The following is a 15,134-nucleotide window of genomic DNA, read 5'->3' as shown; positions in this document are numbered from 1 at the left end:
TGGCAGGTGGTGCAAGTGGAGCGGTGCGAGTGATAATATGAGAGAGCAAAGGTGCGAATCTGGTAACAAATGGAGGAAGAATGTCATGTCTGTGTGATCATGTTTTGTTTTAGTCATGTTCGGTTTTGTTTTTGGACTTTTTGTGCACTTTTGTTTGTTTTGTCACCATAGCAACCATTAGTTTTCACCTGTCACGTCACGCACCTGTTTCAGGTTTTGAGTCATGCACCTGTTTTCACTAATCATGTCTGTAGTATTTAAGTTAATTGTTTTCAGTTTGTCTTTCTGGCGACATCCGCATTCATACCCCTGACACACTCTCCACACACCCTTATGACCCTTGCCGCGCTTTTTCATGCCGTTTTCTCGTCCAAGTAAGTTTTCTTTATTCATGCCATAGTTTGCAAGTTTTGTTTCATTGTTCATAGTTTCTGCCGTTGTGCAAGTTTTGTGTTTATAGTCAAGTTTTGTACTTCCGCCCTTGTGCGCGCCTTTTGTTTGCTTCTTTTTTTGTAGTTATAGTGTTAAAATAAATCATGTACTCCCCTTCACGCCACATCTGGTCCAAATCTTTTGCACCTCGAGAGAACAAACCACGCCACTGTCCCAGTCGTGACAAAGAAGAATTAATTCCCAAGAAAAACAGCATGGGGTCCATCGTCTGGCGGTGGTTTGGCTTCAAGCGGGAAGATGTTGAACAGACAACCATAATATGTAAAGTATGCGGCAAAAGCGTTGCTACCAAAAGTAACAGCACTACTAATTTGTACTATCATTTGAAAAGTCACCCGCTAGAGAATGAAGAGTGCTTGAAACTGCATGTCAACATCTCCGTCCGGTGCCACACCCAACAAAATGCCGAAGCAACCAGCACTGACCCAATTGAGCCTGACGTCTTCCATTTCCACATCAACACTGGATAAAAAAAATAGTCAACAACATAAGGAGATAACGTCCGCAGTAACCTACCACATAGCGAAGGACATACACTATTTGATTTCCTATTATGCAGCTCATTTTTATGTGACAGTTTTTGAAATATCTTGTGTGCACAAAAGTGCACTTTATTTGTTTTAAAATATTGTAGTGGCGTTCTGTACAAAAAAGTGCACTTTAATTTAGTGTTGTTTTGATATGTCATCTTAGTGACATCATGCACAAAAGTGCACTCATAGCTTGTTTTAAAATGTCTCTGACAATCTTGCACTTTCTGTTTTGAAATGACATGAATGTTTGTGCCACTGCTTAATACCAGTTTAATAAATACAGTTTTGGTAAATTGACTAAGTTGTGATTTCCCTCTCTGCATGAAAGTTTAAAATGAGCATATATTAATGCAGTATGAAGAAGAATGTTTTAATGTAGACACATAGAATCATCATACTGGTGTGATAATATGCATCAACTGTTAGTTCAAGGCTAAGGCAAAATATCGAGATATATATCGTGTATCGTGACATGGCCTAAAAATATCGAGATATTAATAAAAGGCCATATCGCCCAGCTCTAGTTCACAGCAACCAGACTCATCACTGAAACGGGAAGGGTGAGGAATAATGGGCTCCCCAGGACTGGGAGGGATAGCCGCTGGTGAAGATGGGAGGTCTATGTCCTTACCTCACATGTGGTCCCCTGTCTACTGTATGTCTGCTTTTAGACAGCTTGTACTGAAAACACATTTCCTTGTACTTTTAAGTTCAATGACAATAAAGTTTAATTCCCTTCCAGTCCCAGCAGAGAGGAGACGCTCACCCACTCAGTGCAAAGCTGCCGCTGTTTCTGCCTTGGTTGAGATGTAAATGTTTTATCACTGTCACTCTTCAAATTAAAAAGAGTATCGTTCATGTCAATGAGCTAATCAATACATTTGGTTCGATTGTGAATATCACAACACTCCAGTCTTTTAATCAAATTTGATACTCTAACATTTCAAAATGTAGAACAATGAAAAATACAACTAAACTAAGAATAAACAGAAGAAAATTAATTTACACTTGTAATCATAATTATGTTATAACTATGTTATTCCTCGACCACAGCATTCATTGTGATCAATTATGAGGCAATGATGTCATCTGGCAACTTCTAGCAATTTTTATGACAGCCAATAGCAACTTTCCTTACTGAGGAGTTGACAACACTGGAAGATGAAGACAGATCAGAAAAGATTGAGGACAGTGAGGACGGAGATGTAGAAGAGATACAAATTGAGAACACAGAGACAGAGGATGACAGAAGAGCCAGCAGAGAAAACAGTGGAGATGATTTTCATTGCTAATTTCTGCATAATTAAGACTTTAGGAGGCCACACTGCATGGAGAGGTCCTGGAGGTGAGGAAGTCAGTCTTTAGGTATAAATCAACATTGAAACCGGCCAAATCGGTGTGAAAGACCAAATTCTTTTCAAACGCATCATGCTTGTCGTTTTCTGAAACTTGTCAGTCCTGCCGCAAACGTATGCGCCAGCACTTGCATATTTAGCTAAAAACGTTATCGTTGAAATTAAGACAGGCGAATAAAATTGAAAAGAGGACAAGCAAAGCATCTCGCGGCATCTTTAAAGTGAACAACTACCAATTTTCCGGACTATAAGGCGCACTTAAAATCCTTTTTTTACCCTCAAAACTCGACAGTACGCCTTATAACCCGGTGCGCCTAATGTAAGGAATAAGTTTGGTTGAGCTTACCCACCTCGAAGCTATCCACCCCCACCAAGGACTGTTTTCACTGCTGGACTCTAGAGAGAGGTTCCGCAGCCTCCGTAGCAGAACCTCCAGGTTCTGTAACAGCTTCTTCCCTCAGGCCGTAAGACTCTTGAACGCATCATAATAATCCCCTCAATTCCCCCCAAAAATGGATTAACTCGCTGGAATATAAAGACAATATAACATATATCCATAAACCTGGATGCATATGCAAAAGTGCAATATATTTATCTGTACACTAATCTATTTATTTATATCTGCACCTTATTGCTCTTTTAACCTGCACTACAAGGAGCTAATGCAACGAAATGTTGTTCTTATCTGTACTGTAAAGTTCAAATTTGAATGACAAAAAAAAGGAAGTCCAAGTCTAAAAGCAATTTTTTTTTACCCTCTGGTACCTGCTAAACTGTATTTCGGATCTGCATAAATCCTGAAAAATTGTGCACTTTGGGGGTTTGTTTTAGTCACCATGGTTACTTATGATCTTCACCTGCCTTGTACGCGCACCTGTTGCTCATCAGAGACTCTATTTAAGCCTGCCTTTTCCGGTCACTCGTCGTGGCTTCATTGTTTGCATTTGCAACAGTTACGTTGGCATTCTGGTTTTCGAGCTCATGATTCCTGTGCTAAAGTTACCTTAGCTTCTAGTATTCCTGTGCTAAGTAAGTTTTTGCTTTAGCTTCTCATGCAAACGGCACGCTTTCCTTTTGTTTCGTTCCTGTCTGTTGTAATGTGTATGCCATCCATCCATCCATCTTCTTCCGCTTATCCGAGGTCGGGTCGCGGGGGCAGCAGCCTAAGCAGGGAAGCCCAGACTTCCCTCTCCCCAGCCACTTCGTCCAGCTCCTCCCGGGGGATCCCGAGGCGTTCCCAGGCCAGCCGGGAGACATAGTCATCCCAACGTGATCTGGGTCTTCCTCGTGGCCTCCTACCGGTCGGACGTGCCCTAAACAACTCCCTAGGGAGGCGCTCGGGTGGCATCCCGACTAGATGCCCGAACCACCTCATCTGGCTCCTCTCGATGTGGAGGAGCAGTGGCTTTACTTTGAGCTCTCCCCGGATGACAGAGCTTCTCACCCTATCTCTAAGGGAGAGCCCCGCCACCCGGCGGAGGAAACTCATTTCGGCCGCTTGTACCCGTGATCTTGTCCTTTCGGTCATAACCCAAAGCTCATGACCATAGGTGAGGATGGGAACGTAGATCGACCGGTAAATTGAGAGCTTTGCCTTCCGGCTCAGCTCCTTCTTCACCACAACGGATCGATACAGCGTCCGCATTACTGAAGACGCCGCATCGATCCGCCTGTCGATCTCACGATCCACTCTTCCCTCACTCGTGAACAAGACTCCGAGGTACTTGAACTCCTCCACTTGGGGCAAGATCTCCTCCCCAACCCGGAGATGGCACTCCACCCTTTTCCGGGCGAGAACCATGGACTCGGACTTGGAGGTGCTGATTCTCATCCCAGTCGCTTCACACTCAGCTGCGAACCGATCCAGTGAGAGCTGAAGATCCTGGCTAGATGAAGCCATCAGGACCACATCATCTGCAAAAAGCAGAGACCTAATCCTGCAGCCACCAAACCGAATCCCCTCAACGCCTTGACTGCGCCTAGAAATTCTGTCCATAAAAGTTATGAACAGAATCGGTGACAAAGGGCAGCCTTGGCGGAGTCCAACCCTCACCGGAAACGTGTCCGACTTACTTATGCGAACCAAGCTCTGACACTGATCATACAGGGAGCGGACCGCCACAATCAGACAGTCCGAAACCCCATATCCTCTGAGCACTCCCCACAGGACTTCCCGAGGGACACGGTCGAATGCCTTCTCCAAGTCCACAAAGCACATGTAGACTGGTTGGGCAAACTCCCATGCACCCTCAAGGACCCTGCCGAGAGTATAGAGCTGGTCCACAGTTCCACGACCAGGACGAAAACCACACTGTTCCTCCTGAATCCGAGGTTCGACTATCCGGCGTAGCCTCCTCTCCAGTACACCTGAATAGACCTTACCGGGAAGGCTGAGGAGTGTGATCCCACGATAGTTAGAACACACCCTCCGGTTCCCCTTTTTAAAGAGAGGAACCACCACCCCGGTCTGCCAATCCAAAGGTACTGCCCCCGATGTCCACGCGATGCTGCAGAGTCTTGTCAACCAAGACAGCCCCACAGCATCCAGAGCCTTAAGGAACTCCGGGCGGATCTCATCCACCCCCGGGGCCTTGCCACCGAGGAGCTTTTTAACTACCTCAGCAACCTCAGCCCCAGAAATAGGAGAGCCCACCACAGATTCCCCAGGCACTGCTTCCTCATAGGAAGACGTGTTGGTGGGATTGAGGAGGTCTTCGAAGTATTCCCTCCACCGATCCACAACTTCCGCAGTCGAGGTCAGCAGAACACCATCCGCACCATACACGGTGTTGGTAGTGCACTGCTTCCCCTTCCTGAGGCGGCGGATGGTGGTCCAGAATCGCTTCGAAGCCGTCCGGAAGTCATTTTCCATGTAATGTGTATGATTTATGAGAAATAAATCATCTCCTACCTGCACACTTTCGTCCGGAGCCGTCAGTTTTGCGTTCCGGGAATGAACCGCAGCACGCTGCACCCCACCGTGACAAATTACTGAGCTACGTGACGTCATTTCTTGAGATGTCTCACGGGGCATTTCTTGATTCGTTCCCAGGGATTCGAATAAAGAACCAACTCTTTTTCTTTACTATAGTGGTCTCGATAACGGGTACCGGTTCTCAAAAAGGGATTCGAGTCCGAGGACTCGGTTCTTTTCTTATCGAACAACCGGGAAAACCGGGTTCGAGCATCATCCCTAGTCGCAATGCAATTTTTCTTTGAAAATACAGCCATCGTTTTCGAAACCAATGGTTATTAGCACTAATGGCAGACATTGAAAAGGTAATGGGGTTGACTTGTATTATCAATAAAAGAGGGATTTTATTAAAAATCTTATTTTTAATTGTGCACATATATCTGCTCTTTAACCAAACAAAAATATGTTTTATCCGATTAATGGAAGTTGAATATTGGATAGCTGCAGCCCTTACTGTACCGTATGTGCCCAGATGCCGTCCACCGGATGTGGTGGTTTTTCCGCGCTGTGTGGAGGAAGTCAGCGCCCTCGCCAAAGTCTGTCATAGCAAACACCTTCCCATCATCCCGTTTGGTACTGGAACTGGCCTGGAGGGAGGGGTCGGAGCACTGAAGGTAAGAGAGACCAAAACACCTAACTGTGGCATGATTGGAATAATAATAACAATGTAGTCAATATCACTGACCTTTGAAGCTGTGGCACCTCAGAATGACCACAGATGAATCATTGGTATGTTAACTGTTTGCCTGGTTCCTCCACCCTTAAGGGTGGTGTATGCTTCAGCCTAAGGAACATGGAGCAGATTCTGGATCTCCACCAGGAGGATTTTGATGTGACGGTTGAGCCTGGTGTGACCCGAAAGACTCTCAATGCAAACTTACGAGACACAGGACTGTGGTTTCCTGTTGGTCAGTTCAACTGTTACCATATTAAATGTTACATATCTCCACATGGCAAAAATGTCATTTGTTTGTGTTACGGCCCTAGGATTTGTGTGGCTCTAAGCAAGATTTTGTGTGTGGCCCCATTTTGGCCTTTAATACTTATATTTATTATTATTAAACTCCTTATGTTTACATGTATTACAAAACTAATTAATGATCATTGATATTTTTATTACTACACTCAAAATATAATCCATTTATTATCACACTCAAAATGTTATCTGTTTTACTACTCCACTTAAATATTTATGTATTACTACACTCCAAATGTAATTTGTTTTTATTACCATTTATTTATTTATTTATTACTACACTCAAAATATAATCCATTTATTATCACACTCAAAATGTTATCTGTTTTACTACTCCACTTAAATATTTATGTATTACTACACTCCAAATGTAATTTGTTTTTATTACAATTTATTTATTTATTTATTACTACACTCAAAATGTAATCATTTTATTACTACACTTAAAACATAATCTCACTCAAAATGTAATCTGTTTTTATTACTGCACTTGAAATGGAATATATTTTTAAATTACTATACTCAAAACGTAATCTATTTTTTTATTACTATATTAGTAAACTCAAAATGTAACCTATGTTTATATTAGTACATTCAAAATGTAATCGTTTTTTATCTCTCACACACACACACACACACACACACACACACACACACACACACACACACGCACGCGCTTGCAACACGCATGCACACACAAACACATATACACGCACACCCACACTATGTCTCACATAAACATACTCTCACACGTGCTTACCACTTCTGAGGTTCCCAAAACAAACCTACTACCGGTATAAATGACATGTGTGTCGGAGGGATGCCTATTCAGCTCCATCCATTCATCCCAGATAGTGTATTTATGATATTTATTGTAATAATTATGATAGTTTATTTACATGATGTATGTGTCTGTTTTGGTTGGTCCCTTGTACGCCACAATATTGATCGGTCACATAATTAGGGGTGTTGACACCCATTTGGAGATTTCTGTGGAAGATTTGTTGGTTGTAGTTGTTGTAAAATGTAATCTGTTCTGATATTGCGGTATAGCTCGGTTGGTAGAGTGGCCGTGCCAGCAACTTGAGGGTTCCAGGTTCGATCCCCGCTTCCGCCATCCTAGTCACTGCCGTTGTGTCCTTGGGCAAGACACTTTACCCACCTGCTCCCAGTGCCACCCACACTGGTTTAAATGTAACGTAGATATTGGGTTTCACTATGTAAAAGCGCTTTGAGTCACTAGAGAAAAGCGCTATATAAATATAATTCACTTCACTACTACACTCAACGGAAATATACACAATCTAAAATGTTTTCTACATACACAAAAAGTCTATTTCTTTCAAATATTGTTGACAAATGTGTGTCAGTGAGCACTTTTACTTTGATGATATAATTCTCCAAAAAGTATAAGCGTGGATACTGTTTGGAAACTCCATTCCACGGAATGATACGTGTTCAAACGACCGTGCAACGTTTGGCCGTACAATGAAAAAAACATAAACCACGGAATGATACAAGAAGTGTAGCTCAGTGCCTTAATGTGCGTTTTATAAGGATACATTTTCAAAGTGGTTCAAACTAGAGATTACTTTGCTGTTGCTTTCCATTAGATTGTAAAAATTTTCCGTCAGTTAAATCACAATTTCCTCTTAGACCCTGGAGCTGACGCTTCGCTGTGTGGGATGGCAGCATCTAGCGCATCCGGTACCAATGCAGTGCGATATGGAACCATGAGAGAAAACGTTATGAACTTGGAGGTTGTACTTGCTGACGGGACTATGATACACACGGCTGGCAAGGGCCGACGTCCCAGGTAAGATTTATTGTCTACTGAATTTCAGTTAATTTGATGTTTGAGTTGTGTCCATCAGCAAACATTAGATAATCAGAGTTTTCATTACTTTATAAAAAAAACTATAGGAAGACTTCAGCGGGCTACAACTTGACAAACCTGTTTGTGGGATCAGAGGGCACCCTGGGAATCATCACTAAGACGACCCTGCGCCTCTATGGTATTCCAGACTCCATGGTATCTGCCGTGTGCTCCTTTCCTACGGTGCAGGCCTCTGTGGATAGCACGGTGCAGATTCTACAAGCTGGGGTTGCCATCGCTCGCATCGGTGAGCCCAAGTTGCTTTTGCTGATTAAAAGAAACCCTCAAAAGATGCTTGTACAGTGGTTAAAAACAGTCAGCTTGTACGTTAAATAATGATTTGTGATCTGTGTCTGTTAGAGTTTCTAGATGACGTTATGATCGACGCTTGCAACAAGTTTAGCTCTCTGTCATACCCTGTCACACCAACTCTCTTCCTGGAGTTTCATGGTTCTGAACAGAGTCTCGAAGAACAAGTCAACACTACTGGTGAGTCCCCAATTCATAGACAAGTATTCATACTTACGAGTATCGTTTCTTAGCTTAGCTTAGGAAAAGTTGTACCAATTTGTAAGACTGAAGACAATCACCAGTTGACAGACTATAGACCGGTTTCCTTACTTCCACAATTTTCCAAAAATCACAGAAAAAAATATTTAACAGATTGAACAAATTCACAAATAAAAGTGGAACGCTTGTGGACAACCAATAGGGATGCAAAGCAAACATTTCAACATCGATGGCATTAATGTGGTAAACAGTGTACAGCTGCAGTGTTAATGGATTTAACAAGAACATTTGACACAATAATTCAATATATCTCAACAAATTAGAACGGTATAGCATTAGAGGGTTGGTCTTGACCTAGGTAAGAAGCTACTTAACCAACAGAAAGCAATACATGAAGCTAGGCGAACATACGACAACACCTCTAAATATATCTTGTGGCGTACCGCAGGGATCAATACTGGGACCAAAATTGTTCAAACTCTATACAAACAACATTTGTAAAGTTAAAAAGGATTTAAAGTTGGTACTATTTGCAGACGATACACCTGCATTTTGTTCAGGAGAGAACACAGACAGTAATAAAAATAACAAATTGAATTTAAGAGATGATTTGACAAAAACAGGCTAAACAGATATATGCGTTTAGTAGTATATTCCGGTTTTATTGGCCAATTTTGTGATTCCATTCAGAATTCCATAAACTTGGAAATTATAGGGCACTAATAATGATCTTTCTGCAATTTCACATACGGAAACTTTGTTACGACTTTAACTTCCTCTATTTAGTTCAGTTTGATGTCCTCTTAGCGTTGCACTAAAGCTGAGGATCTCACTAAAATATCTATTCTCTACCATGTTCATTTGTTAATCAGAGTGGTTTAGTCTTTTTTGAGGCGGAAACGTTGGATATAAGATGTCTATTTGGTTCACGTTATTGACATGACGACAACCCTAAATGGAACAAAACAAAACAAGGTGAAATGTGACTCAAAATCAACAACGTCAGGAACATTGCAGTAATACAGCAGAGGTGGAACAAGCAAATGCAGTAAAGCACGAATGCTCAGTGTGAGTGCAGGCTGAGCAGGGGAAAAGCCTAATAAATGATAAATGGGTTGTACTTGTATAGCGCTTTTCTACCTTCAAGGTACTCAAAGCGCTTTGACACTACTTCCACATTTACCCATTCACACACACATTCACACACTGATGGAGGGGGCTGCCATGCAAGGCGCTAACCAGCACCCATCAGGAGCAAGGGTGAAGTGTCTTGCTCAGGACACAACGGACATGACGAGGTTGGTACTAGGTGGGGATTGAACCAGGGACCCTCGGGTCGCGCACGGCCATTCTTCCACTGCTCCACAAATGTAGATTAGAGTAAGTAAAAGTAAAAGTAAAATACAGTACAGTATTTTTCAGACTATAAGGTGCACCAGATTATAATGCGCATTGCCAATGAGCGAATGTATTCAGGTCATTTTCATACAAAATGCACATAGGAGTATAACCTTGGATTTTCACTGCATGCGGAACGGCTCTTGAACGAAACCGCTATGTAACAGCACCGCCATCCACAGTCTGGCAATCCCCATCGCCGTTCTTTTGCGCCTCCGTTGTGCAGCGAATAGCGCAGACTTTTATGAGATCTCGAGAATCCGCGCGTACTCACGTGATAAGGGAAGTTGTAATAAAGAGAACCACAAACAATTTATTAATTATTATTCTGTCCTTCCAGAGGAGCAGAAGCAAATAAGCTCTGTCCTGCCATTAATAACAGGTGCTGAACGGCAACACCAACAACAGTTTTGCCTTGATAAACAACAAAAAATTTTGCAGCAAGCAACATAGTCCAACAGTAACATCATCCCTTGCTAGCTGTCACAACAACTCCCCTGCTTTCCCAGTCCTCCGTATCAACTGGTATTTGACACAGGCCCCTATAGCTCCATATTGCTACCCGACATAAGCCTGTATATTATTCTTGAAATTTTGGACCTTCAGAATCAGCATGTTCCAATCCAATTTTGTCAACAAGGTGAAATCACGCCTGAAAACCTTTGACAAGTTGACTTGATGTCTGTTGCTGCACATTAGGACGTTTCAAAGTGTAAAATACAATCCACTCTACTTTTGAAAGTAGACCGGACAACTTATTTTGTTTGTGCATGACGGCATGTCGAACACAAGCAGATTTTAGCTAAATTGAACGGATTTGTTGCGGCGTCCGGCAAATAGAAGCTCTGTGTAAAAAAAGAAATCATTTATTGATTACGGTGCCGACTACAATGGCGGAAGCGTGCAAATTGTCCAGACTTATGGAGATCCAAAATACACATCAGCAGGAAACAGTAGGTAAGAAAAGTTGGTTTTGCATAATAGGTCGAAATAAAACGGCAGATAATATGTCTACTAATAAATGCCATTTGGGGAAGTGGCGCTGCCTCTGAGCAGCGACACGCAAAAGTAGTCGCTCTATTGTTGGTCCTTTTTTTTTTTTTTAATCCTGTTTGTCATGTGCGATCAGTGTTTTGTGTTATCATCATGAACTAATGAGCGCACAGGCTTTGTGGCCGAGCGGCTACAATGAGAGGAGCTCTGAACGAGCTCTGAATGGCGTTGCCCGAGGGACAGTCACAGCTGAGAACTGACAGCGTGTGTAGCGGCCAGCAGCCCCACTCACTGCAATACAGCCGTGACTTTTTGATCCGCTGTAGAGGCTCAAAAGTCAGGACCCTGCCATCTGGCATTCCGCCAGTGATCTGCAAACCAAAAGTCCGAGACGGGAGGCGGGCGGTGGCACGTACGAAGAAGCCGCACACGGTGCTCCGAGGAGCAGTCACGACAAGGAAGCGAGGGCGGAGAGGAGGAGTGCGACAGCGGCTCCGCCGACTTGGATTACGCCGCTTACCCCTTCCCTCCATCATCCTCAGTAACGCACAATCCTTGAAAAACAAAGTAGATGAGCTTCAAGCTCATGTGAAGTGCATATCCGAATACAGGAACGCTTGTGTGATTGCACTAACAGAGACGTGGTTAAAGGCCTACTGAAATGCGATTTTCTTATTTAAACGGGGATAGCAGGTCCATTCTATGTGTCATACTTGATCATTTCGTGATATTGCCATATTTTTGCTGAAAGGATTTAGTAGAGAACATCGACGATAAACTTCGCAACATTTGGTTGCTGATAAAAAAAGCCTTGCCTGTAGCGGAAGTAGCAGACGATATGTGCGTGACGTCACCGGTTGTGGAGCTCCTCACATCTGCACATTGTTTACAATCATGGCCACCAGCAGCGAGAGCGATTCGGACCGAGAAAGCGACGATTTCCCCATTAATTTGAGCGAGGATGAAAGATTTGTGGATGAGGAAAGTGAGAGTGAAGGACTAGAGGGCAGTGGGAGCGATTCAGATAGGGAAGATGCTGTGAGAGGCGGGTGGGACCTGATATTCAGCTGGGAATGACTAAAACAGTAAATAAACACATAAAGACATATACATACTCTATTAGCCACAACACAACGAGGCTTATATTTAATATGCCACAAATGAATACCGCATAACAAACACCTCCCCCCTCCCGTCCATATAACCCGCCAATACAACTCAAACACCTGCACAACACACTCAATCCCACAGCCCAAAGTACCGTTTACCTCCCCAAAGTTCATACAGCACATATATTTCCCCAAAGTCCCCAAAGTTACATATGTGACATGCACATAGCAGCTGTCACGCCAAATTTCTTCCCCCTACAAAAACCTCCCCCCCCCATTTACTTCCGGGGTCATTTCCTCTTACGTCATTTCCTCTTACTTACATAATTTCCTCTTACGTCATTGACAGCGATCGATAACACTTCGGCTTTGACACAAGACAGCAGCACACACAATATTGTAGTGAAATGGTTTCAACAATAATGTTGATTTAAAGTACAGACATTTAACAGTATTATATATTAATTAATATTTTTTGCACGTTACCACGAAGACAGAAGTTCCCAGCAGCGGCCCTAACACTCCGCCTGAAATTTTCCCTAACACTCCGCCTGGTATTTTTCGAAGCCTGCTGGTGTTTGACATAAGTCCCCTGAGAAAGATAAAGACAAATGTCATTCAGTGACACCACCATTTTCAGGAGATTTGGATTCTATCGATCGCTGTCAATGACGTAAGAGGAAATGACGTAAGTAAGAGGAAATGACGTAAGAGGAAATCACCCCGGAAGTAAATGGGGGGGTGGGGGGGGGTTTGTAGGGGGAAGAAATTTGGCGTGACACGGCCCACACGTACGGGCAAGCGATCAAATGTTTGGAAGCCGCAGCTGCGTACTCACGGTACCGCGTCTGCGTATCCAACTCAAAGTCCTCCTGGTAAGAGTCTCTGTTGTCCCAGTTCTCCACAGGCCAATGGTAAAGCTTGACTGTCATCTTTCGGGAATGTAAACAATGAAACACCGGCTGTGTTTGTGTTGCTGCAGTCGGCCGCAATACACCGCTTCCCACGTACAGCTTTCTTCTTTGCTGTCTCCATTGTTCATTGAACAAATTGCAAAAGATTCACCAACACAGATGTCCAGAATACTGTGGAATTTTGAGATGAAAACAGACGACTTAATAGCTGGCCACCATGCTGTCCCAAAATGTCCTCTACAATCCGTGACGCCACGCGCAGGCGTCATCATACCGAAACGTTTTCAGCAGGATATTTCGCGCAAAATTTTAAATTGCACTTTAGTAAGTGTGACTGGTCACACTTATTACATCTTGTCCATCCATCCTTTTTCTACCGCTTGTCAATCTCGGGGTCACGGGGGGATGTGGGGGCTGGAGCCTATCCCAGCTGCATTCGACACCCTGGACAGGTCTCCACCTCATCGCACAACCAGAATGAATCCGTACATTAGGCCCACCGGGTTATAAGGCGCACTGTCAATTTCTGAGAACATGTAAGGATTTTAAGTGCGCCTTATACAGTAAATACGTTCATATATAGACATTCACGTACGCGCACACACACACACACACACACACACACACACACACACACACACACACACACACACACACACACACACACACACACACACACACACACACACACACACACACATTTTTGTATTTGTTACTTTGAGACCTCCGAAAAATGCCTACCTCTTTAAGACCACCCTTTCTAGATATATAAAGATTTGTATTTACAACTTTAATAATATACATACTATGCAAATATAAAAAAGGAAAGCTTTTAGTTAGTTTTTAGTCTTCATTATTTACTTCAAGTTATTACAGTATGTCTCTATATACATATATATTTTATTATTGTTATTAATTTTGGCCAAAGGGGGCGCATTTCAATTGCATACACACACTTGTTATTACATATGTTGGCCAGAGGGGGAGTACTTCAAATGTTTACACTTTTAAAAGCGACACACAGTCAATTAGAAAAATCCTTCCTTTTTGGGACCACCCTAATTTTGATCAATTTCACCACCAGTGGTGCAAATAAGACATGCAATGCTTTTCCGTATTGGGACCATGATTTTGGTCCTAACTTGTTAACCGGTCCTCATATGGAAGGTACTTTTCCTTGTTGATGTCTCAAGAAGGGTAGAAATACAAGAACACACACACACACACAAACACACACATATATCATCACTATTGCAATAATATTTTCACAGAGGAAATTACTCAAGCCAACGGAGGCTCCGATTTTGAGTGGGCCAGGGATGCAGAAAAACGGAATCACTTGTGGAAAGCTCGCCATGACGCCTGGTATGCTGCTCAGGCTCTGAGGCCTGGTTGTAAGGTAAGAACGTACAAAAAACAAGCTAAGACACATTGATTGTGAGAATCGGAATGCCTCCTTTGTTTATTCACAAAAGTTCCAAAACACTGGCTGACGTATATTCCCAGAATACTGTCTCCCTCAAGGCCGAGATGTTATGAGAGATGCTATTCACACCCGTAGTGCTTTGAGCAATAACAAGTTATATAAGTGTACTGTTTAATATGCACCGGGATCATGACAGTTCATTTTAAGATTTATTTTGTGGTACTTAGACTCCAAATACACGTGTTATTGTAACACAGGTTCAATATATTGATGTACCGGTACTTAAGTCAACCACTTGGTGCCAAGTTTTTTCTGCACCAAATGCTTGTATTTATTCTTGTTCTGCCTCACTCTTTAACGCTTTTTCCACATTTTTAAATTGATTTCGATAACTCCAACTTCAAAGTGTTCAGTTCACCCCACCAAAATTCCCACATTTCTCAACAAAATTCCTATTAAAAATGAATGGGCGATTTTTCACCTTATCAATTCGTTACAACCAGAAGTTGACTGTGACAAAATTTGAGACCGGGTCTTTTTGGTCTTGAGAAGCCCGCTACAATCCATGCACAAATATTGTGCCAATTCACCCCATAAAAGGTCACAAGGCAGGACTT

General features: G+C 42.8%; 1 protein-coding gene across 1 annotated transcript in view; it reads left to right on the top strand.

The window, feature by feature from the left end:
- The window catches only part of ldhd (lactate dehydrogenase D), a 44,244-nt gene that overhangs the window by 6,328 nt on the left and 22,782 nt on the right, over positions 1 to 15,134 (top strand). Inside the window, exons 3-8 of the mRNA XM_061927840.1 lie at positions 5,788 to 5,929; positions 6,082 to 6,223; positions 7,948 to 8,107; positions 8,215 to 8,414; positions 8,528 to 8,656; positions 14,363 to 14,490. Coding sequence (XP_061783824.1) covers positions 5,788 to 5,929; positions 6,082 to 6,223; positions 7,948 to 8,107; positions 8,215 to 8,414; positions 8,528 to 8,656; positions 14,363 to 14,490 — 901 coding nt within the window. The remainder of the gene's footprint in view (positions 1 to 5,787; positions 5,930 to 6,081; positions 6,224 to 7,947; positions 8,108 to 8,214; positions 8,415 to 8,527; positions 8,657 to 14,362; positions 14,491 to 15,134) is intronic.

This window comes from Nerophis lumbriciformis, linkage group LG35, assembly GCF_033978685.3.
Source record: "Nerophis lumbriciformis linkage group LG35, RoL_Nlum_v2.1, whole genome shotgun sequence".
Taxonomy (NCBI): Eukaryota; Metazoa; Chordata; class Actinopteri; order Syngnathiformes; family Syngnathidae; genus Nerophis; species Nerophis lumbriciformis.
Note: the sequence above shows the minus strand (reverse complement) of the source record. Positions and strands in the feature narration are given on the sequence as shown.